Source organism: Magallana gigas, chromosome 3 (genome assembly GCF_963853765.1).
Source record: "Magallana gigas chromosome 3, xbMagGiga1.1, whole genome shotgun sequence".
NCBI classification, from domain to species: Eukaryota; Metazoa; Mollusca; class Bivalvia; order Ostreida; family Ostreidae; genus Magallana; species Magallana gigas.
Window position 1 is genome coordinate 5,033,815 of NC_088855.1, and position 26,303 is coordinate 5,060,117.

Genomic DNA, 26,303 nt, shown 5'->3' on the forward strand with positions numbered 1-26,303 from the left:
TTACTCATTGTTGAAATAAAAGCTCAAGATTTTGGTTCTGTACACACAACAAATTCATTATCCCCCTGGTCCGAAGGTGACCGTCAGCAGTATTTAGATCGCGGGACTTTTGATCTCTAAAATGATACCAAATAGCTCAAGCTTTTAAGTTAATCGTTGTTTTATTTCTCTTTAAACAAATACAAACTTCATACTCTAGTCTTTCGAAACTGTAGTTTGTTTATCCCAAAAGAAAATTCAAAATCAAATAAATTTGCCTATTTATTTAAAGAATTTTTTGTTGAATGTAGAAAAAAATTAATCTCTTTCCTCCAAGGGTCTCTTCGTGTTGTTTAAGTGTGTTTGCTACATTCTTACTGAAGGAGAAGAAAGGCTCCAATCATCTGATTGCGGAGAAAAAAAGCTTTGGTTTAATATTCTAAGTCAATACTGATTCTTGAAAAGTCGTTGAAACGGTGGGAATTTATCTTTGGAGCCCGCTACAGCCGTTGCAATTTTAATTCGATTTCATTTATTGGCTTTATTCATTTATTGGCTGCTTAATATCTATATAAAACTTAAAATAAATATACATTTTTCCCATGCTTGCTTTTAGTAAAAAAGACACATTTTTTCAAGTTAAAAAACAAATGAAGAAGTCACACTTTTAAGCTAAAACTTTGAATGAGTGATATTGATTCCAAGTTTTGTTTACTTTACATACAAAACAACCATGTTAAACCCGAACAAAATAAAAACTTATTATCAAAAATAAAAACAAACTATTTATTAAAGCATAATTTATTGTTATTTTTAAATAGCATGTTGGATTTCTTCCTCACATTCTCATATGATTATTTTGTATAGAAATGGTTACAACTCAAATGTGAACAATCACTAATGGGTTGAGAAAAACAAACTATTTATTAAAGCATAATTTATTGTTATTCTTAAATAGCATGTTGGATTTCTTCCTCACATTCTCATATGATTATTTTGTATAGAAATGGTTACAACTCAAATGTGAACAATCACTAATGGGTTGAGGTAAAATATCTGATTGTACTGACGTCTCTGGCAAACTAGGGGGGGGGCTAAGGAGAGAGGGGGTGGTCAGGACTGCAGAGAGCAGGGATGTACCGTGGTAACAGAGAGACTAGGTGAAGAAAAACATATGCACTTGCACATTGCACTGTGTATAGTAGAACAGTCCTAACAATTGGGACAGAAAAGCAGCCCCAATGATAGACTTATAATCAATTTACAATGTAGTTATATTGTGTAATACACACATAGTGAAAGAGAAAATACTTAGCATTTCATTTTCAATAAATAAAGATTCATTTGAGATTCTATATTTTGAGATACATATACTAGTATCACCAAGAGCAAGGCCCAATTCTAAATGCAAAAAATATTCTTCCAACTAATATAAAAGCCCCTCATGGTTAGACATTATATACCAAGGAATTGGTTACATATCATACACAGACCCAGCCTTCCAAAACTTTGTCTGGAATTCAAATATTGTCAAAACACAACAAAACATACATAGATAAACCAAGTGAAAAAAATAAACACATCCAAAAAAATAGACATAATTCTTTTAAAATTATATATAAGACAAACAGGTTATTACAGTCAATATATTAATACAAAGTAATTTTACTAGTCCCTGTAGCCAAGTACTGTCATGTACTTCATTTGTACAGAGATGGGACTTGTCATATAAAGCTGTACGTACTGGCAGCACTAAGGCTTCAGGGTCTGGGGGTTAGATCTCTACTAGTTCGCACACAGTACTAGGACTACCGAGTGCTGGCCTGTAGCAGGACTGGAGCACAGAGCTGCCTCGTGCCACACCCAGCAATTGAATAACATTGGACACAAAACAGGGGCTCACTGAGTCCTTACAGATATCAGTCCAATTGATTATAACCAATGTATGTTAATTAATTAACAAAAAAAAAATGGACACAAAACAGGGCTCAGTGAGGTTGTTTTTTTTTTTTTTAATAAATTTTGGTCTTATTAATTATAACCCATGGAATAAAATAATAATATAAAAAAAATCTGGATACAAAATAAAAGCTATCTTTCTAATTGAAATTAATCCTAATGATTGAAACAAAATACTTAATTAATAAAAACACCCAATGAACGTAAATACATGTATGATAAAATGTTCACATATCAAGAGAAGGTCTAAGTTTGATCCCACAAGATTGTTCACATAACGGCTGAATGTGAATGAAAATGAACCTGAAAATAAAATAGAATTCAATAAATTCAAAATTTATTATATAAATCAAGAATTAAAAAAAGAAAACTTAAAAACAATGTTTTATTCATACTGGAAAATAAAATGTGTAATTTATAGATAATAATATAACTTAATTTGTCACTACACTTCAAAATTTGATTTTTTCACACAAATCAAAAATATAATTACCGGTATGATCAGAAGTAATTCAAGTCTATTATGAAGCCTACCTTATATGTATTATGCCCGTGGATTAGTTTTCATTAATGATACATCACTTTCAACCATTTCTTTGACCAATGCCTACAAAATCAAAAGTACATCCAACACTGTAAATATTGATACAAACATCATTTTAAAAGTAGGATACTGTATAATAATGAATCCGGTAAGAGGAAATAAAGAATTGTTGCGATGTTAAATCAACTTTATAATGAGACTTCATCACTTTGATGGCCCAGTACATATTAATTACACTGTAATATTAAATCCCATTCACCATTTAGAACCACATAAATGTTACTCTAAAACAATAAAAGCTAAAAGAATAAGATTGCACTTTGTCTTGTTTTTAATATTAACAGAAGATCATAAATGTCCGATAGTTGTACGATTTACACTTTATGCATTTTTGACTGTCCTTTAAAATTTTTTTTTTAATTTACACTTAAAATTTTGTAGGGTTAGATGGGTTTTAATCTTTCTAACATTTACATGTATTTACTTATATACTTACATCAAAGGAGTAATTGGGCTGCCACTTCAGGTCTGTCTTTGCTTTCGTACAATCTCCCAGCAGAAATTCCTGTGGAGGAAAATGAATTAAGGTTTTGAGAAAACTATAATTTAATAAATTCAGGAGCAATACAATATCACATATAGTGACAATGCTTTAACATATTTTGTACCAATGAATAGAAGTAATACTATATAACATATACCAGTATTATGGAGAATTTAATAATCAGAAGCAAATAAAAATGTATCATTAGCATCAAAATTAATCTTTTAAAAAATGCCTGCCATTTGAAATATTTTGCACTTTAAGAAAACAATAATTACATTCTTAAATATTCCATGATGATTTAAAATAGAAAATAGCCTTTTCTGCCAACTGCTAGGCCAGACTTCAACCCTTATATCAAAAACAAGACTCCACAGACATATATTTATCTCCAAGCCATTAAACCCGTCTCATTATTTACAAGTCCAGCAAACCAGCTTTTAATGTCAAAAACGTTTTTTGTGTAAGAAGTTTTGAGACTTGGTTTGGCTGTATGATGTATAGATAATGGCGGTGACAGCAGTACACAGTGTCAAACGCCAGCCATGGCACTACATCACCTGCCAGATAGTTTTGTAGAAAATATGAAATTTAATGGGGCTTTTTATGGTTAAAAGGGGTCATCAAACCATCAGTCTGTGATGAAAATAAATAAATAAATTAAGTTCTACAATAAAACAATAATGAACACTACATACTTAGAAACAACCCTCAGTAACAACCCTTTATCTTAGGTGGACTTCCTAATTTAAAAAGAATCATTCCATAATATTTACTTACTTTTGAACGTTAAAAAAAGAAGAGAAAAATACTGCTTTGGCATTATTGCATGGCAATCTTTTTTATCTTCTGCCTTAATTTATCATTTATATATTTTGATGTTTAATTAATATTATTGATGAATCATAAGAAGATTACAAAGCAATAACTGGTCAAGCAATTTAATAAATTGACATAATAGGTACAATAATAAGAAAAATGGAAATATATCTTATCAAATCTGGAACAATTAATTCCTAAGATTTTAAGGCTGTTTGGTATATGGAGTCTTATTTCCTGATTTATTCTCCTCCATTCATCTATTCCTGGCTCCTTCAGCAGATATTTCACGTCAGGCTAAGAAAGCCCGAAGGAAAATAAAACGCTGGCTGATATAAACAAATATAAAAAACATAGAAGTTGTATTATTTTTTTTCCGTTAGCTGAAGGTAATTTTTCTCCCCTGTCATTTACTGTTTTTAGTAGTTTTTTGACACTTTTGAACTGCTGCTTAATTTGTTGAGACCACTTCCCGCTGTGTACTGAAGTCCAACTACCTCAAAGCAGACCGATTCAATGATTAGTCTGTAATTTGTCAAAATGCCACAAACCAATTAAATACAACTTGTGTCATAAAACTGTGTAGTCAACAAACAGAGATGTATCCGCGTCACGGCAGTGTAAGATCACACTCTGTCATGTGCTCATACCGACACTAGTTTACAGATGCAAAGGGCTATAACTCTTGTAAATATTATCGTCCATTAAACTAAAAACTTTCATAATATACTAAATGGTAAGGCCAAAATAAAATTATTTTTTGTATGCTATTGCCCTCTCCCCTCATTGTAATACCCCCCGCTGAAAAAAAAAATTATATGGAAATATTTATTTTTGATGTAATTTTGATAAGTTAAACTTAAAGTTGGAAAAAAAAATCCCCTCCCTCTCTCCTGGGTCAAGATACATCCAGAATTAAGGATGGATTAATTTTTTTTTATTTTTTCCCCTGACAATTACAGCCAAGTCAAATACCAATTAAAGTTAAAATTTTGATTTTAAATAAATAAAAATGTGCCCTTTCAATGAAGTTGAGTCAATCAGAGTCAGATAGCATTATCTTGTAAATGTGTTTGGCAGACTAAACAAAGAGGGGCAACTCTTACCACTTCTGTGGGGCGGTAGAACTTGGGGTTGACCTTGACTCGAACCTCCCCGGTCTTCTTGTCCTTTCCTACCTCATTCACACCTTCTCCTTCCCACCTGGAATAAATAGGTCAGAAGATCATACCTCAGCTCATAACATTAATGGGTCAAAACATCATAGCATATACGATAACTTGTATTATCAATAGGTCATAGCTGCGACATACCTCAACTTGTAATATTAAATGGTCAAAACACATATACCTTGGCTTCTAATATTCAATGGTACATGTAATTTTGATAAAATACTTGTACATGTTTTAATTTTACAGAGTTTCTCAGATATTGTAGCCTATTTTAAGAAAAAATGTTTTCAATGTATTAAAATAATTTTTTCTACCATTTGTGTGAAAAAATTTTTTAGAAAACATAAATACAGTTGCTTTGATACTGTAGTGTTATTTTGAAGCAGAAAGCTAAAGCAGAAACCGTATCTCGAGTTTTGTGTGTTGGTAGATAGAGTACAACACCTGCGTCTTTAGGCATGACACATGCATCTCTATCCCCACTTTAATATCACTTAAGAAAACTCGTAATATTTAGAAAACAATGAAAACTCTGACACTCATTAATTTCAAAAGTGCGTTTCTCTGTCGAGAATTCATGTTGAAAAATGATTACCGGTGTGCGAAGTTTGGGAAGTGCAGCATTTCATAGACAAACATGTAAATGTCTTTTTTCCCAAAATGAATACTTAATCTTACTGAGAAAGATACACCACAGATGTTTGGGGACAAACATCACACTAGATTCATTAATAATCAAAAACAATTTAAATAATTTATACAAAAAACAAATTATGAGGCATTTTTCTGAAGGCGATCACAGGAAAAAAAATTGCCCCACTTCATACGACTCATTATTATATGTGATGTTTATCACATTTACTGGTTTAGTTTAGTTTATTTGCTCAAAACTACATGGTATATAGGCAATATATAAATAAATGCATATTCAGTGTACACAAATTTACAAGTTCATGTACACAGACATATCTGCTATGATAGGATATCACTACAAATAAAATAATTATATATAAAATACATATATTATCACATTAAGTCAAAGATATACAACATAATTAAATTGCAATAAAAACAAATTATTTCTGTTCTCAGTGGCTTTTTTTGGAGAAAAATACAGAGCATATCTTATTGTTTCTAAGCAGCTGAACAAGCCTGAAACAAGAAGGCTTTGACCGGTAATACTTATTCATATTAATTAATACATCGTAAATGACTGTACTTTCGACATTCTAGGATGAATCGAAATTAATCTTCAATCTTATTAGGAGCAAAAAATCAACTAATGCAACATAAACATTCAATTTGGATTTGTTCAATTGCCAATTTATGTGTAGACAGTCTATATTTTGTCAGATAATAAACAATAATTTCAGACATAAACAATACATTTCCTAAGATAGTACTGAAGACCAAAAGAGTCGGACAAATACTTGTAAAATTGGACACCCCAATTTTAATATATATACCATGGATTTACTGAAATGCAGTAACTATCTTTTGCAATAATTCAAATAAAAAATTCTGAATGTGACTTGAATCTGCTCTTGACCAATCATTACAATTTAATCCCTGATTTGTTAGTCAAAGATGATAAGTGTTTCCATGCAGTATTTTTTAATGATATTGATTTCACAGAACATTAATAATATTAATATTATATTTATAGTGTACATATATACACTTTTTATCCATATATCAACATGAAAGATCTATAACCACTTTCAATAAGATAAGTTCACCATATTCTCATGATATTGACGTCCACTTACCATATCTTAGAAAAACATGATCTTCATCTTTGCAAAGAAATGTGCTTGCTTATTCAAAATATCTTTTCAACATATCAACAGACTACCAGTATATTCAAATTGCTGTATTAAAATTTTAAATCCACACTGCATGATTCTATCCTCATTGCAGGATCTTATCCTGACTGAAATATCCTACCCATGTCCCAGTATCCTCTATCCATATCATTTTGCTAGGACATGAATAATAATTTTGGTGTTTATGACAGATATATCCCAACACATTCCATAATGCATATCCACTGAGCTTAACATGTACGGTAATATCCACTTCAAAGTATAATCCACATGGCTTTACATCAATTAAATTTATTCACATCAAAGTATCAAACATGTATAACTACAAATTACACCAATAATGTGTAGACATTACAACACATATTTCTTCCATTATATCCACATCCACTTAGCTACACATTTATTTACACTATAGTCTATATCCACATCAAGGTATAATCCACATAGATACACATTACTTACACAATATCCACGTTGACAACTTTGAAGGCTTTCTCCACAAATTCTCGGACACTGTGGCATTCTCCCATAGAGATCACAAAATCCTCAGGTTTTTCTTGTTGAAGCATCAGCCACATTGCCTATGGAGGAAACAGATTACACAACTCTGTAATTTCTAAACCTCCACTATCTCACACCTACACTCAGTCAAACTTGGACATTCAAAAGGTAATTCCAATGATGTAATTTTGATATCCTAAATCCTAAAGATTATTCAAATAATTTGATTTGTTATTGAAAATAGAATTATGATAAAAAGTTTGAAGGAATATAATTTTTCGCATATGGAATCTTAGCTTTTCAGAGAATTCCTCTTTTTATAGTACCGCATAAAACATAAGATTCTTAATAGCATAGTTAAAATAAAAGGGAAATAATTTTGAATATCTTGGATAAAAACAAAAGCAGAGTTTTATGACTTAACACCGCTCCACTCTGGATTATTCAAATTTTCACTGACAATTGTCACTTTATAAAAGTTTCAACATAGGAATCCACTACACAGAATCCTCCTTTCTTAATGCAGTAGACCACTAGGTCAGTACCTAGTCAGTACCAACTCCGAGACACACCAAACACTACTGGTGGTTGTCCCGGAATCTCTGTAGAAGAGTTTGAATCATGCGGACCACTTTTATAATTTCTTGGTGTTTACACATGAAAACTGAACTGCTTTTACTGGTGTCAAGTCATCAACTTGCACAGTCTCAATGACATTTAGGTTTTGTAAAGTTGAGGAAGAAAAAATATTATTGTGAGGATATTTTATTCTAGACAGAAGTTCGCTTTAGGAGTTCTTCATGTTTGGCTTGTGTTTACAAGACAATCTGGTGTTGTTTCTCATAACATCAGACAGAAAGATGCCAATTTCAGTGTTTTAATGTTTGTTTATTTTGTTTTCATCAAAAAGTGAAATTGTACTCTTTCAAGATCAGATGAATAGAAAACAGTTTGTCATTCAAACCAACTGCTAATCATTATTTTGAATCTTACCATATTCTGATTTAATTTTTTTCTGTTTTTAATGCTCATTGATACTGGATTGGTATTGTGCATGTGTGTTAACTATATGGTGTATGTTTTCTGTGAGTAAACTGTGTCCCTTTATTTCTGAACTTGATATAAGTGTATATGAGTTCCATGACTTTTACTGGCAGATTTTAATGAAACATATTTGCTGATGTGGGACTATACCTCTACATAGTCTTTGGCGTGGCCCCAGTCTCTCTTTGCGTCCAGGTTTCCGAGCTGTACGTTCTCTTGCTGACCAAGAGTTATTTTAGCCACGGCTCGTGTGATCTTCCTCGTCACAAAAGTCTCACCTACATGACAAACAAAACATTGCAATCAAACATTTTCATATTTTTTTAATATTACAAAGTATTCTGTGAGCTTCTGTGAGTAACTGTGAGCTTCTTGGTCTGCAAAGTTTGGTTTTGTTTACTTGGTCTGCAAATTTTGGTTTTGTTTACTTTAGAATGTAACGGTATACTAGTATGTATATTATACTGGTACATGCATCAATGTCTATCAAACATTATGTCATTTAGGATTAGTACTATAGAGTCTGTATAGTTCAATGTTAATCTTTGCTATATGTTGATGGTAGAACATTACACTAGATAAACAGTGTCCCTTGTCAGGACTTGTTTTTGTTCTTCATAAGCTTCAAAAGCCTACGTCTCCTTTCCACTCATCAATGGAAGTCAATTTTCATTTGTCATCATCCAATCATCTCCAATCTACATTGTCCGTGAACTGAGAATCACCCAGTATCACCCCACCATTTTGTTTTGATAACGTCAAACTAAGATGGAAATTCAGCCCCTTCTTTATTTCCAATCATGCAAATTCCACTTCCTATCACTTTGTTTTTCTGTTAAGATTTGATGTGGGATAAATTGGTTTTTGTCAAAGCCAAAGCAACTCTTGTAGTGATTTAACTTGATCCTGTGTAAGAAAACATTGAAGGGAATCTGATCGGCCTGTCAATCACCAATGATACTGCCTAACTCTGTCTGTGGGCATAAACATAAGAATACCAAAGTCTTTCTGTATATATCGATCTCTTGTTGCCCAACACTAAGATATTTTTTTTTATTTATCTCTGATCAAGCATTTTAACTCCAACAGAAATTTTCTTTGTATGAAGTAATTTTACAGAAAAGCAGAACTTTTGATAAATTTATTATTGAAGAGATTTGTATTCTATACATCCTATAAATTGTCTGGCTGTAGGGTAAACCATGATTTCTCCCACAGTGAGGAAGCCTTATTAAGTTACAAACCAAAACATAATAACATCTTGACATTCTGTCACACTGCGACAGATGTGGGAGAATCCAGGGGGCTGATGGGAAGGTTTTCTGTCTGGGATGGGGGTCAGGCGTTTGTTGGGGTTGGGGGTTGAGTGTCATTTTGTGCACAGCCTGCAGCAAGCCTCTTGTTGATAAACATTGGCCTGTCATTTCCATTTCATCAACAGGGCATGCCCGCTTGTTTAATGCATTATATCTCAGAGGATTAAACTCCACAAAAACCCATTACATCACCATTTATTCTTTGATGAAAAAGAGGGTGTTCTCCATAAAATGAAATATAATTGATATTTCTTTGTTGGCCGTGGCCCGAGGATATTCCGACAAGAATCGTACAATGAACTTCACCATCCTCTCCTCACGTCTGTAATTCACCGGTATCGCTTTCACTTTTAACCAGTTAAACATGTAATTTAAGGCTCAATCTCTTGACGCATGCCATTTTATATTTAAATTTGAATCTTCTAATAGATATCTCTAAGATACAAGTCTTGAGGAGTACCAACAACTACTGAAGAGTAAAGAGTTAAGGTATTAACTCCTTGTCAGTTCATTACACAACCAATGTATAACATATTCACCAAAGCATTCAGTCTGCTCCTTACAATATTTCACAAAAATCTTAGTATATCCTCAAAAATTATAATTTATATACATGCATGACCTATTGGCACTAATTGGCAATTTTTTTATTTACTTTAACATTCAATCTTCACTTCATCTAGCACTTGCATGTGAAATTTTATTTGCTATTATTTACCCAACTTATCCAATTAGTATTTAGTATAATTTCCTTATTTTACGCTAGTACTTTATTCAGCAATTCAACCGTTTTTAAAATCTGCATGATGTATTTTTTACGATTTTACAAGGATATCATTTCCTCACTTATTATTAGGAATCTACATTATGCATCAATTAGGGTCTTTTGCTTTTCTCAAGCTTTCCAGCTTCTGTTTATAAATTCCAAACAACAGCTTTACTGGTACATGTACCTGAGCTACTATATAGTGGACTGTAACATGACTTATCTCACCTCTCCTTGGACTCTCGTGGTTAAACAGGATTCCGTTACAGGCATACATGCCGTAGGCTTCTCGGTAGTTGATTACTATCCAGTAGGCGTACAGCTTGGCCACACCTGGAACATCAAACAGACAGACATACAGGTAACTATGTATCCTAGTACCTGGTATGTACATAACCCATACCAGGTACCCAACATTAATGTTCTTTTGATGGGCTGTAGCCAGATACAATAACAGATCTAGCGACCATAGAACAAGAAATTCTGTGAAAGGACACAACCTGAAATTTGTTTTCAGAACTTTTGATCCCTGAGAGAATGCAATTGATTTCATAATGAAAATAAAGAGTAAATTGTTGCAATGCTTTATTTCTTAACCAAAGTATAATTTGGGCAAAGAAAAAAAATTATTCAACAAGATTGAGAAATGTATTATTATAAGCTTTGGTTAAAGGACTAGCTTACCATAAGGAGATCTGGGGTAGAAAGGAGTGGTTTCTTTCTGGGGGATTTCCTGAACTTTTCCGAACATTTCGCTGGTGGATGCTTGGTAAAATTTGACTTGGTCGGCAAGCTGACATGTTCTTATTGCATCTAACAAACGCAGTGTTCCAACGGCATCAACATTGGCAGTGTATTCAGCCAACTCAAAGGAGACCTGAACAAGAAAAATAATACATGTACAATATATCGAAGTATGGTAAATAAAAACCCACCAAATAAATAATTCTGTGTGTGTGTGTGATAGGTGTGCACATAAATAAATTATCAAAGAAATTTATTGTTTTCAAATAATAAATGTTAATTTGTATGTACTGTAGAAGCAGAAATATTCGTTGAGGATTTAATTTCGTTATTTTCGTTGGTAGTATAAATCAACGAAATTTAATCCATGACGAATTTTTAACCCAAGTATTAATGTTTACGAGAGATTACAATGTGACGAAATTAAATGACAACGAAATCTTATTTCGCTTAAAAACAACTAAATTTTGACCCAACGAAAATATGTGCTTCTACAGTAAATAGTTTTGGACAAAGGAAAAGGCACAACTCTTATATTAATCTAAAAATTAATCAAGTATTTGCCAATGAAGTCTTGCAGGTTCAGAAAGCAATGAGTTTGATAAAAGTACTTGAAACTTGATAAGATTTTCAATTAGATGCACAATTTGACTGGATGCTGTGGGATGAGCCTGCCAGCAGGGGGGATATCTGAGGAGATATCGGGGGACAGATGAAATAACACAGCTGACAGGGAGGAGCTTCACTAAATAGGTCAATTATAACCCAAATTCACACCAACTGAGACATTTCATTAGATACAGATTGCCTGTTACATAGTAACAATCATTTACCATATGAAGCATCTATGTGTATCAGAAATTCTCTCAAAATGTATTCCATATAAAACAAATCTAATGTACATCATGAAAGAAAAACCTTTTACATACAGAACCAGTTTCTACCTGAGGAGCTGCACTGGTTTTTTTATTTGTTACAGTTTACCTGCATTTTTTTTAAACCCTGATTTATATATATATAAATAAGCCAAGTTATCTGCCCAATCACTCCTGTCAATGTCTTCCCTTCTTCTGGTCACTGTTTTTTATACTTGACACATCCTATTTAATTTACAGTAGGTTTAGCTGACTAGAACAAGAAAAGAATAAATATGTCAACTGTTTTTAAAAGCAAACTGAATGTTTCTTATAAATAATTAAGATGACATTTTCAATTTAGACGGTTGAATTAATTAGTGCATAAAACCATGTAGCCCAAGATGCACAGTTGTATACTCATCTTGGACAAAGAGAGATAACTCAGATTTGTGAGAACTTTTTGCATTTGCAATGTGAGAAAAAGAAAATTGTGGCCACTGGCCTGTGAAATTATGACATATAATTATGATAATTTAATATCTACAACAAATAATACGGAAATTTAAAACAAAAAATTGGAAGAATAAATTCTGCCAAATGCCTTCCTGAGATTTGGTGTGATATGATCACACTCGTAAAAAAAATACTATATTGTATCAAATAAACATTGAGTCTCAACACTTGGTTCCCCATGTTCAAGTTTTTTAGTAATATGGTGCTTGCTTTAATGTAGATTGTGTTCTGAATACATTTGCTCCTAACTTTTATGCAATACATTAAAATATATCTACTATTTACATATTTTCCATATGGGGGGGGGGGGGTGGAGGGGGGGGGTTCAAGGTATTTCTTTTTCAGTAATATAACTTTGTGATTTTAAAGGGATCCGGACACGATTTCAGATGAAAATTTTATTTCTGATTTCTATGTATAAAAAAGTTTACTTTTGTATTTTGTAATATGTAGACATTAAGAGGACTCAACCTTTGTTTACAAAACAAAGATTTTTCACCTCTGTAACTCGCTTGTGACACGATATTTGACTTTCAAATTTTGTTAAAGCATTGAGAACATCTATTTTAACAATTACAGAAAATTTTGAAAATTTTAAGCTCAAATCCCTTTAATGAGTCAGATTTTTTCCAAACTTTCTAGAACATGATACTGTAAATTCCTTATTTTACGCGAGTACTTAATTCTGTGATTCAACCGTTTTCCATCAAATTGCGAGAACAATAATTCGCAAATGCCGAATTTTTATCATAGTTTCTTGTAATTAACATATATTTGAAAAATTTAAGCGAGATTGTAAAATTCGCGAGACGTGCTTCTCGGGATTTTAGGCGGATATTAATTCCTTGCATTTAATTAGGAATCTACAGTAGTTGTCTTACTTTGACATGGCTCTGGGCTCCTAGGTTGTAGATTTCATGGGGACGAATTTGACTGATAATCTTGACCAAGCAGGTACTGTCTGTCAGGTCTCCATAGTGAAGGTGCATGGCTGAAGAAGAAAAGTGAAGCACTTCATTAATGGGTGGGCCAGCTTTCCCAAACATGCAAGAAGCTTACATGTAAAACCAACTGTTTAAGTATTTAAGTATGTGGTAGAGTGTTATCTTAATTTGTTTTTATTGATATCAAATGCAACTGTTAATTTCTACAATTCGCGTATTTGAATATCCATGATGTTTTTACTTTCTATAATAAATAGAAGCATACAATACGGTTGGTTTTTTATTTTACTTATTCATATAAGTCCTGAGGGTAGTTTATAGATCCGTGTTTTTCATTGCATGGTAAAAGAGAGGGTTTCCCGCGAAGTTCTTTGTGCTGGTCAGGGATAGAGCAATAGTTTTTCAGCCAGTTGAGATATTTTGACTACCTGACTATTTTTTTATTAATTACGAAAGACTTCAGGACATTGACTGTAAGTTGACATTTGTTTTCTTACTAATTCCTTATTTTCCATAAATTAATCTATTTCTTACTTTTAATGTAATTTTAATGCAACATACTGAGTTCAATTAATAATGATCAAATTAAGCTCTGATTGAATCAAAGTACATGTATATGAAGGTTTTTATATCAGTCTTGTATGTTTATTACCGTTAATATGGCTATCTGTCGTTCAGTATTCGCCCATTAATCGGGTATTGTACCAAATTGGAACCCTGATCCATAATCAGGTATACATGTATAGAAATATATATATTATATATTATGCATAAGAGCTATATAACTCATATGATTATTATTTATAAATGTGTATGTGAACTCATTAATGTTCAAGTTCATATATCACTTTGATATAAGGGGATTAACTCTTATAGTTCTTTTGCATTTACTCAGTATCTATTGTAAACTTTTAAAAGAAATTAATTTGTGTATACTTCTTTGAAAATATCATTGTATTAATATAATATGTTTGTTGTTATAATGTATGCTTAAATTGCTATTGTTAACCTTTTTACAGGGTTCATAATGAAATAATAATAAATATAGAGAACCTGAGACGTGGCGTTTTCGTTGATATCATACAAAGAAAACACTACTACAAGTATTTAAACTATTTAAGCCTTGTGAAAATCAAGTTAGTGTGCATTTGCTTAAAAAAAAGTAAATACATTAAATATCATATCAAATATAATGTACATTTATTTGTGAATATAAAGCCTTGTGAAAATCAAGTTATTGTGCATTTGCTTAAAAAAAAGTAAATACATTTAAGATCATATCAAATATAATGTACATTTATTTGTGAATATAAATGTGCATATTTTACCATTTCCCAAAACCTAAATCCCACTATGTCCATAGGCTACATTGCTCACCAATAATGATAACAAATTCGTTGAATGAGCCTGATCAACTACATGTACAGTAAATGTACAGTACATGTACTTCACTTCAGGATATTTTGTCAAACTTAATTTGAATATTGTCATTTGTACTGTTTGTCAAATTTAAAAGCTAAAGGAGAAACTAATTAAATGGAGGCAGACCACAGATCTTATTTGATCAGACATTTTAAGCTCACCTGAGCTTCTCTCTGGTAGACTATGAAGACTACATGCAAGACAAGATTGTAAATATTATTTTTATCTCCTAAAGGCCATATTTGTTTCATTAGTTCTTTATCAAGACTTTAAGGTAGGTAATAAAAAATACATACAACATAAAAGTAATACCACCCCAACCCTTAGAAATAGCACCGACCATTTACCCCAAAAGATTAAAAATTATCTCTTTTAATGGTTGTTGAAATCTCATTTTGTTCATATTGATTTTTCAACTGAATAAATATGATGGCTTGGCTAAACTTATTCACCTTATTCCACAAAAAGAAAAACAATGGGGGGGGGGGGGGGGGGGGGGGGGGGGGGGGTGTTGAAAATTTGGGTCGGTCAGTCTTAACAAACAACTAATGAAAGAAAAAATGACCCAAAGTTAATGTACTCATCTGATTGTGAAAAAACAAATTATAATAGATTCTGGAAAGTAAACTCAAATGTTTGATTTTGTCATGTAGTATGGCTATACATCATCTGTTCATATTGCACACTAAGCAATGTCTTTATATAAGGGTAAGTCAATGCTCTGACGGTTTAGTGTTCTATATTAATTACAAAAATATTCCTGGGATTTTCTTCTACAAGCAATATGAGGATTGTAGTCATGCTAATTAGCCAAATTAAAAATTGAGCGACCTTCTCAAATATGATGAAGTGCATTTAAAAAGACTTTCTTTTAACCTTAACCTTAGACTTTGAAATATATATCAAGGTCATTGCACATCTATTACCCATAAACACTCTATGAATGAAGTGCATGTTTAAGACAATAACTGTAGTTTAAAGTGGAAAGGAAAAACTGTAGAAATTTTAAGATATATTTTTACCTGAACTTTTGACATTAAACCTTGGTTTAAAGTAGTTGCACAATATTTAACTTTTGACATAAAACCTTGGTTTAAAGCAGTTGCACAATATCTTTCAACAAGCACTTTCTGGATAAAGTATAGCTTGATTAGGCCATAGGGAGAGAATATATGCCCCAGACAAGAATTTGACACTATTTCCTATAGCCTTGACCTTTGACCTAGAAACGTGATTAAAGGACACTGATCACTTTTTTACCAATGGCCCTCTGCAGATGAAGTATGATCCTGATTTTTGCATATTAGTATGAATACCTGGTATGTGTCAGACAAAATGACGTGTGATGAACAGACACATATGACTACAATGCACCAACAGAGAGGGGCTCTTACAGATATTGGTACATGCGTATTACATCATTAATGGCTGCCTGGGCTTCCAGTAAGACAGAGTTTGCTCTCCTTGCTGGTATCAGACACTCAAACGAATTCAATTAACAAAAGTGATTTAATTGTAATTTGAAAAATAATTAACTTGCATACATTAAAATTTTGCATTTTTTAATTTGCTTAATGTTGCAACAATAATACAAATATTTAGGTGACTTGTATAGGCTAATTGCAATAATCAACTTTTTTTATTATGATAAATAATGTCATTGTCTTTAGAAGATATTTTTATTTTTAAAGAATTCAAAAATTTTCAATCAGAGTATTATTTGAATTTGGAATTCTTTTGATTCTTGGAATTTTTGGCTTTTAAGAAAATTGCACTTACTTAGACTATATTCATAAGCAAATTTAAGTTAGTTAATTATGTTAGCTAAAATTAACACATCAAACAATAAAAATTCATGTTACTTGTCTAAGTTAGTCTAACTAAGGGGAATTTTCTTAAAAGCCCTAAGTTCCAGGAATCAAAATAATTCCAAATTCAAATAATACTCTGTTTTCATCTGATAAGAAGTTTTATGGAAATCTGTTTCTCCTAAAGTAAGAAACATTTAATACTGTCTAATTATCTAATGATAATCAATGATTCAACACCATTCAGAGGGGTGCAAATTGGCTAGAATGATAATTAGGAATTAGCAAAAAGATAAATAAATACAAAGAAATATGCAAATAATGAAAAATAATCAGGTAATATCATCCTTTAGTTAAGAGACATAATTAAAGCTAAAAAAGACTGTAATAGATCAGTATTGCATGCTATTATCTGTAAATGAATATATTAGAAAAAGATATAAAATTGGTATGTCATGTATTATTTAGAAAATGCTTTCTGTAACATATGATTACATACAGCTTCATAACATTAAACTTATATACATACTGTGGTTTCATTACTATTCAACAGCATTATTTTCCAAAAATTTAGTTAAAAGCAAAGCTTCAAAGGTACATAGTTTATATTCAACAGTTCAAACAATTGAATTGTTCTTCATATTTCTAATTTGAATGAGTATTTGATTTTATAAGCATTCTACAATAATTGACATAACAATTACATGATAATGAAACCACAGTCTACTGCATACTGGGAAATATTCACCACCATTTTATTTCTGCTCCTTTAGCCCTCTTTGTTTGCATGCAAATTTAAGACTGGGCGAATTTCAATGTCTCAAATTATCTCTCTTTAATTAAAAATTTGTCTGGACGAATTCAAGACGGGGCGAAAGTGTTTCCAAGTATTTAAGGGCGAATATTACACGGGGGAAAATAACCCCGTATACAGTATATTAATTCTTAAATGCTGTCAACTGCATTATATTTTCCACACTATGATAAGTACACATATATAGCCCATGAATGCTCAATGCTACTTACAGTTATCTAGCAGATCATGATGCAAAGAAAACAAAAATAACATGTAAGCTTTCACAATCAAAGAACTGAAACTACCAACGGGGGTTGATTAGGGTAAAGTAAAAACATTATTTGAAGTCGGACATCTGCTGAAAGTTGATTGGGTAAGATTATTGTCACTGTGTCTTACTAAATACCTGAAAGTTACATGTACTGGTTAATTTGGGCAAGACGAAGATGACATACTGTCTTACTCCCTGATAGTTGATGGGAAAGACTTACATGTAGTAACATATCCATAATATAACCAGCGAAAAAAAAGAAATAAAGCAGTTCATAGTTATTCTGTTTTATCAATAAATGAGGCCCAATTTTTTCCAGTGCCATATGAATGAATTTTTCTTTGCCCAGTCTTTCATGAATATTAATTTGTACAAGTCAGGTTTGGTCTTTTTGTCTCCATCCAGTGACTCCATAATGATTTAATTTCTTTAAAACTAATCAATTAGACTAAAATGAACAAAGACATAAATGACGATGCTTGAAGCTGACATGAATTCTTTATGGTATTTAGTTGCCATATATTACCTTGAGGTTCTTTCTATCCTTAATTATTAATCACCATATTAACTTGTTCAGAAATTTACAAATACACATACTATCCGGTATTTGGTACATTAAATAAATTTGAAAAATAAAATGAAGAATCTACACTTTTTGGGGGGTAAAAATAAATTGCCAAATTAAATTATTTTGCACAGACAGGGTTACATTAGATCCTTTACAGTTTACATCCTTAGCACACTGAACATTTGCTTAACAAAGGACATAAATGTTTGCATCTGTCTCTGACTGTAGATTCATTCAAACACAAGAATTAGGCTGTACTAGATCCAAGATAGTATCTTTGAGTGGTCATTTTTATCAGGGTTTTTTCAAAACTTACAATGAAAACACCATTTTTAATGGGTAAAAGAAATACATGTGCTACATATAGAGTGATTTCACCATGCATCGGACACCTTTGAATTTTTCCCTTTGTTCACACATCAAATATCGTCCAAATATAAATAAAACTTCTTTTAAAAGTTACAGGATTTCCGCTTGCTTAATTATTGTTGAAAAAATTGTGAAATTGTTAAAATGTAGAAAATAAAGCAAATTAATGAAGTGTTGAACTATTTCACCATGGATCGGACAATATTTACCAAGCATCAGACAGCTATAGCAGTACAGTAGGGATTAAAAATAACAACATTTTCTGGTTTTAGTGCAAAAATACAAAGGTTTGGGAAAATTAATTTACCGGGTATTCAATTGCTATTCAGATTTCTTTTAATGTAAATCCTCAAATCTACATATAGGAATTTAGACCGGTGCTTCTGTTTAAAGGAATATTTATCATAAGGGGTTCTTTATCGTGCCAGCTCCTACAGGAACTTTGGACTAAAAAGGCTGTATCCAAAAACTCAATTTTTAAGTGGTCTGGGAAAATGTTTGTACCAATCATTTTTTAAATTTTTATTTAACTTCACATTTAAAGTATATCACAAGGAATGGGCACATAATCTCCATATTATTAGAAGAAATCATGCACTGAAAACTGTCCGATGCAGGGTTAATTTGTGTCCGATCCATGGTGAAATGAACATACGGTGCAATAATGACCTTGACATTAATTGTTCAAAGAAGATGGGGGAATAAGATGGCGCAAATGCCCATTCGGTTTAGTAGTGAAATACAATTTTAAATTTATTTTCCCCAATTAAATCTATTCAAATATATTATAATACAACTTTGCAAAAGCAAAATTTCTAACTATAGCCAGTTTTTAATATATTTAACAAAAAATAAGAAAAAACTAGACACGATCTCGTTGCGAGCAACGAGGAGGTCTTCCGTCCGATTTTTAGAAGAAAATTTGACGTCATCGACTTTTATTTTCGACAACAAAACATGATATGGAAAAAGGAGTGAAGTACTTATGCTTCATTGCATGGCTTTTTATAAGTTCTATTACATTGCTTTTTTAAATGCTTGCATTTCCTCCAATCAAGATTGAAAAGATTAATTTTGTTTACATCTCGTCCCTAAAAACCCTAATTGGGTAACGCAAGAGAAAATCATTATATTGTTATGATATAGAAACGTATTATACCTAATCTAGCATTAATAACCTTTCACAAAATGGCTCTCATTAAAGGGCTATAGATAAATTTTTTTAGAGCTCTTTGATCCCCTAATTTAAGGGGCCAGCCCCTTTTTCTTTGAATCAAATGAAAGGACATTTAATTCTGAAAACATTTTGTCAACAAGTGTTTAAAAATTCGTTACCGTTCTGGAGATATATGAGAAAGAAGGTTTAAGGGGCCGATCCCTTATCTCCTTATAGGGGCCGTTTGGCGAAATTTTGAAGATTGTATATGGTTAAGAACATCTTTTTGAACAACTTTTCTTCTATATTGCATTTCAAAATATTTTTCCTTCCTGAGATATGGGTGATCAAAATTTTGGACTTTTGGCCCCTAAAAACCTTTGATTACGTAATACATGACAAAATCGTTACATTGCTTGGATACATAACTGTGAGATAAATATATTTGTTTCTATAACATTTCACAAAATATCTCTCAGTAAAGGGCTACAGATTAAAGACTTTAGAACCCTTTGGTTCCCTAATTTTAGGGGCCAGCCCCTTTTTCTTGATATCAAATGAAAGGTCATTTAATTCTAAACAAATTTTATTCAACAAGTGTTTAGAAATCTGTTACCATTCTGGAGATATATGAGAAAGAAGGTTTTAGGGGCCGATCCCTTATCTCCTTATAGGGGCCGTTTAACAAAATTTTGATGATTGCATATTGTTAAGAACATTAATTTAAACAACTTTTCTTCTGTATTGCATTATAAAATAATTTTCCTTTCTGAGATATGGGTGATCAAAATTTTGGACTTTTGGCCCCTAAAAATCCTTTATTACGTAATACATGACAAAATCGTTACATTGCTTGGATACATAACTGTGAGATAAACATATTTGCTTCTATAACATTTCACAAAATATCTCTCAGTAAAGGGCTACAGATTAAAGACTTTAGAACCCTTTGGTTCCCTAATTTAAGGGGCCAGCCCCTTTTTCTTGATATCAAATGAAAAGTCTTGTAAATATAAACTTTTTTTGCATTACATGTGTTAACAAAATATTTTTCAGAAAAGAGATAAACTAAGATAACCATGAAAAATTACGACATTTTTTTAGTCTCAATTTTCGGGACCGGGCGAGCTTTAACGCCTTTTGAGCATGACAAATATGAATGCCAAATTGCACATCTACAATCATTTGTCTACAATCCCTGAAAGTTTGAACTCAATATCTTTTACCGTTTAGGAGGAGATCCCTGGACAAGCCGACCCTCTGAAAATCGCTAAAACGTCATTTTCTCAAGAACGGAAATGACGTCATCAAAATAAAAAAATGTATATTAAGATCGGATGAATATCTATTAGATCTGAAAGTTTCACGAAAATCGGTTCAGCCATTTCCGAGAAATCGCCTGCACAAATTTTGTAAGAAAAAAAAAAATAATAATAATAGGGAAAAAGAAACCGAACGAAAACAATAAGGTCTTCCGTTGGAAAACGGAAGACCTTAAATATTGTCGGAAATTTTGGTGGTATAGAACAAATAACATAAAAACCCTATATATATAAGGTTAGCTTATGCCAGGTACTCTAACCACTGAGCCATTTCAGACCCAATAAAATGGGGTTTTTAAATATTATGTGTGACTAAGGTCACAGACTACTGGACTTGTATTGTTTTTTCACAACGTTCAATTGTTGGGATACAATGTATAGTGGGTCATCTCTCCACGTTGTTGTTGATTGAAATCGGTCTGTTTTCCAGTAGACCTTAATTAGACTATTAGAAAAATATGGAGCACAGACCCACTCTATAAAAGAAAATGCCCTGAAGTTCTAAAAAATGACGGTATTTGCAGGTTTTGATACGTACACACCTGTTTGAGTCAACATATTCATAGTATTGAACATACCTATAGGTTAAAAATCAATGATTCTTTAAATATATATTGTTTTAAATGATTTAAAAACAAACCATCAGATTTATTGATACTTTAATTTTTCAGTGGTCTGTCCGACCGCGTATGGGCATTTTACACGCCTTATCCACCAATCTTCTTTCTTGGACTTATTTTAATCAAATTTTGTTTCAAAACTTACTTCTTTCTAATTATTTTACGCAGAGAGTGCATTTTCACTTATTCACAATCAAACGCACAACATTCAAATAATGCTTTAGTGTAAATTCTTCGTAACTAAATTTTCAATAATGGCGTATTTGATGGCATTTTACAATGCCTATATTGCTTTTTCTTTGACAATGTGACTGTCAAATTCTTAATAATGATAAAGTTTATTTGTTCTAATTCAGGAATATACGAAACAACACATGAGCACATGCACATTTTTTGTATATTTATAAACAAAGTTGTCCGATCCAAGGTATGTGTCCGATGCATGGTTAATTCACCCTACACAGTGTTTAGCAATTATCATAACATTAATACAGAAGTTATCAGCGACAAAAGGAAGATAATCCCTATTTCTGAACTGTTATCAAAGTAGTAGTACAAATTAAATAATGATGCAACAGAAGCAAATCATATTGTTCAGGGAACAGAAAGTTTAGGCTCAAAAGAGAATCTGTCATTCAGCTTGGAACATTGACAGAAAATTACTGTTCCCATCATTTTATGGTACCAGTACTAGTGACACATATTTCAGTCAAATAAATTTTACAATAACATGCACACAATATTCAAATGAATGGTTGACTAAATATTAGTCTTTGTACATACATCCTTCGGTGTGTGACTTGGGGTCAGCATACAGATGCTCTATTCTGGAGGTGTTGAAGGAACTGGACCTCCTAATGATTCCATGAACCTAAAACAGACCAAGATTATATCAGTGGGGCAATAAAAAAACATCCGTCAACAGACACACATTAAGTTACAGATGCAATACACATATTATTAAGTCAATCAATACACAAACAAGTTAGATATGCAATACACATTTATATTAATCAATCAATGCACAAACAATACACAAAACATCAGGTCAGTCAATATTACACTAAATATCAAATTAATGAGGCAATACACTAAAAAATATCAAACTAGTGAGTCCATACTCAAAATATCAAATTAGAATGGCTATGCATAATATATCAAATTATTGATGCTATTCACTAAAGAATAAATCAAAGAGTTAGTAAACAAATCATTAAGTCAATCAATTGCAAGTAAATGTTGCAATATACAAAAGATCACATGAGGGAGGCCATACACAACAAGAGGCCCACAGGCCTTGATGGTCACCTGGTTATCATGGCACATAGATGGATCTGTCAAGGAGTCTCACGTTTGCATTTCAAGCTTCATTTTGGAGTCTCAATCCTAATCCCAGTTTCCTCTAACTGTTACCCCTGCTTTTATTATTTGATGTGTGCAAACATCAAGTGATTAAAGGGGGGATGCAAGAGTCAGGGGAATCTCGGATTATCTCTGAGAGTCAATTTGGTAAAAAGAGACCTACAGGCCTTTAATGGTCATTCTTTTATAATATTCACAGTTTCATTAATAATTAATAATGCACACTACATGCATATTGTTCATTGCTACAAGCATACAATGGACAGGAATTAAAGTTTAATTGAAGTTAAAAATGTAAAATTGTTGAGTGACTAAAAATCATGTCCATGAGGCAATACACAAAGACCAAGCTGGTAATCCAACACACAAAGGATTATACACGTATTGATGGAATTTTTTTTTATCTATAATCAAACAGATTGGTCTGTATAAATTTATCAAAAAACACCATATCAAGAAAAGAAGACAGCCACTATTACAGCAGATGTGGTTTTACTTTAAAATCTTTCAGTGGACAAAAGAGATACTATCAGCAATGCAGTATTTGATGTGGTTTTGTGATTGATTATTAGATGCTTGTAAGATTCATTGATTAGTAAAGTAATCTTTGATTTGTTGTACTCAGTCCGAAATAAAAGTGATGGAGTTTGGAAGTGTCATGAGAGTTTAAGAAGATTTTGTAAGTCTGAAAGACAAGCTGGCCCTCCAGTGCATTGCTTGGTTGTAACAATGATAATGCATAGATCATGATAGGTACCCCCTGTTTCTATATTTTTTTAATTTAACCTATACCATGTTCTACGTAATAATCTCTCCACAGTAGAGCTGTTGGCGTGGTTGGTTCTGTTTTATACTCTAGCTGATACAAGTGTAGCAGGTAATAAAGTGCATTCCCTGACAAATTGACATTCTGTTTAGATTGAAATATACATGAAACCTATACATTTAAAAAATAAAGACTACATATGTATGTTGAGACCATTTCAAGCTGTCAACACTCTCCATTCAAATTGTTTTAATTATTAATTCTTTAATTATCAATTTTTAAGTTACCTTATCTGCTGATTATAACCTTTTTAATTTTTTTGTTTGTTTTTTTTTTTTTTAACAATTTTTACTCGGTTTTCAGTGTACAGTATTTTTACCCCAAGTCAAGTATTTTTAGGCTCCTGTACCATGTGTACAGTACCTAGGTCTTCAACTTATCACATGTATGATTAATCAAGTATAAATCTGATGGGGGTAGGGGATTAATGTTAGTTCTGATCAGGATGTATTACTGATTTATGAGAATTAACAATTAAATAAATAAGGAAGTGAATCCTAATCCCAGATTAAAAACAGGATTCACCGAAAGATAATCGGGTCACAGGACATGTCTGCTGTCTGCTACATGTAACACTAACAGTCCAATAAAGAAGCCAAAAACAACATTACATCATAGTAACAAAGCCCTTACTGACATGCAATATTTTAAACTCTTCCATGAAATTTTTTACCTTCAAATTTGAATTATTCAGTCCCCATTTTTTCTGTTGTTTGTCTTTGGTGGCGTCTTATAAAAGTAATTCTTTTTTACAACATAGAAAAACACTTCTCATGCAGCCAAACACTGAAACTCCGAACTACAACCAGTTCATGACAGACTAAGCAGCCAAGACAATGTTTGGGGTATACCAACTACTGGTTGTTAGTTACATGTACATGATTTCTTAAACATCACTGAAAGTTTGGTCTAATTACTCGGTTGCCTTGAGACAAAATCAGGAATGGAGCTTTTCAAGAAAGCAGGAGAAATATAGGATAAATCAGCCACTAAAGAGATGAAAAACCTTAAACCTTACCTGGTATCCTTTGGCCAGTAAAAACTCTGCCAGATACGAACCATCCTAAAATACAAGAGAACATTGACATTAGTACAAATCACACCACTGACCAACGCACTTGTCTCAGTGTATCAACCATGACCGTTCATCTACTGCCCCACCCTCCATCCAAGTATGCAAAAACAGAAAGCATCCAAGTAAAAGCATGCACTAACTTAGAAAGAAATTGGGTTGGTAATTTAAGCCAGACAAGGTTTCTTTAGAATTTAACAATGTCAAAGAAATCAAAGGTTAGCCAGAATGGACATTTGGACATACTTGTGAGGTGTCAATTTCTACATGATTTACTGTATATATTATTAAAGATTTCATAGAAAAAAGATTGTTGTGATTTCATCTCACTAACTGGGCATTGTACACAGTCAGACTTGGCTCTTACACAGGCTAGATTAGGATCAGTTTTATGTATTACTTGCAAATTCCCAAATGACAAATAAAATTGCACCAGCTTTTAAACGATGAATACTGATTGCCATCCACAAACAAATTCTTATATTTTTTAAGTAGGCATGTATATATATTGTATTTCTTTCCAGACAAACTTCTTTTGTCATAACAAACAACAAAAAACAATTTATTTCTGCCAGATGCTAAGATTAAAATCAATCAAAATTTTAAAGAAAAGAATGTGGATTTGTTTACAGGTTTTAAATAAGTTCCTACCTTTTAACATCAACTGAGTTTTTAACAGTTTAATTGATTCAGATTACGTTACACAATACTCAATATTTATTTTTAGGCCTATAAGTTCGCACATTTTCTACCAAAAGCCTATGTTCCTTTACTCAACAATGTAATTTAATCAAACTCGGTTTGCCATTCAACTGGGATTGCTTCAGCGGCATATGAAATGTACTTGACATGTCATAACGAAGAAAAAACAAAACCCGAAATCAACGGCAACACCCAAACACTACTCACCCGTGACCCAGAGAGAGATTTGTAAGCGGTAAGTAAAAGAAAATATTGTGAGAAAGCCAGAAAAAACAATAAGCATATCTAGTATTGTGATATATACCTGTCCTGTGATGCCGGTAATAAGAGCTATCTTCTGACTTGGTTTGGACGCCATCTTCGTTAATGTCAACGTGGTTAAAGAAAATCCCGTAGTCACGTGATGAAAACGGGAATATACCACTAGCGTAGTTGTTCTAAAAATATATAACAAAGGAAACCCCCTTCATAACGGTACATA

At 32.2% G+C, this 26,303-nt stretch overlaps 1 protein-coding gene across 1 annotated transcript; it reads right to left on the reverse strand.

Annotated features, from left to right (window-relative positions):
- Positions 1-1,976: 1,976 nt before the first annotated feature.
- On the reverse strand, positions 1,977-26,259 carry LOC105321095 (GDP-mannose 4,6 dehydratase). Its single transcript, XM_011419286.4, has 12 exons — positions 26,127-26,259; positions 25,067-25,111; positions 22,644-22,731; positions 13,466-13,575; positions 11,155-11,347; positions 10,699-10,803; positions 8,539-8,666; positions 7,306-7,424; positions 4,952-5,048; positions 2,979-3,047; positions 2,473-2,545; positions 1,977-2,241 (listed from the first exon to the last, which is right to left on the reverse strand). Exons 1-11 carry the CDS (start codon positions 26,178-26,180, stop codon positions 2,483-2,485), a joined length of 1,071 nt encoding a protein of 356 aa, XP_011417588.3. The 5' UTR covers positions 26,181-26,259; the 3' UTR covers positions 1,977-2,241; positions 2,473-2,482.
- Between the last annotated feature and the right edge of the window lie 44 nt (positions 26,260-26,303).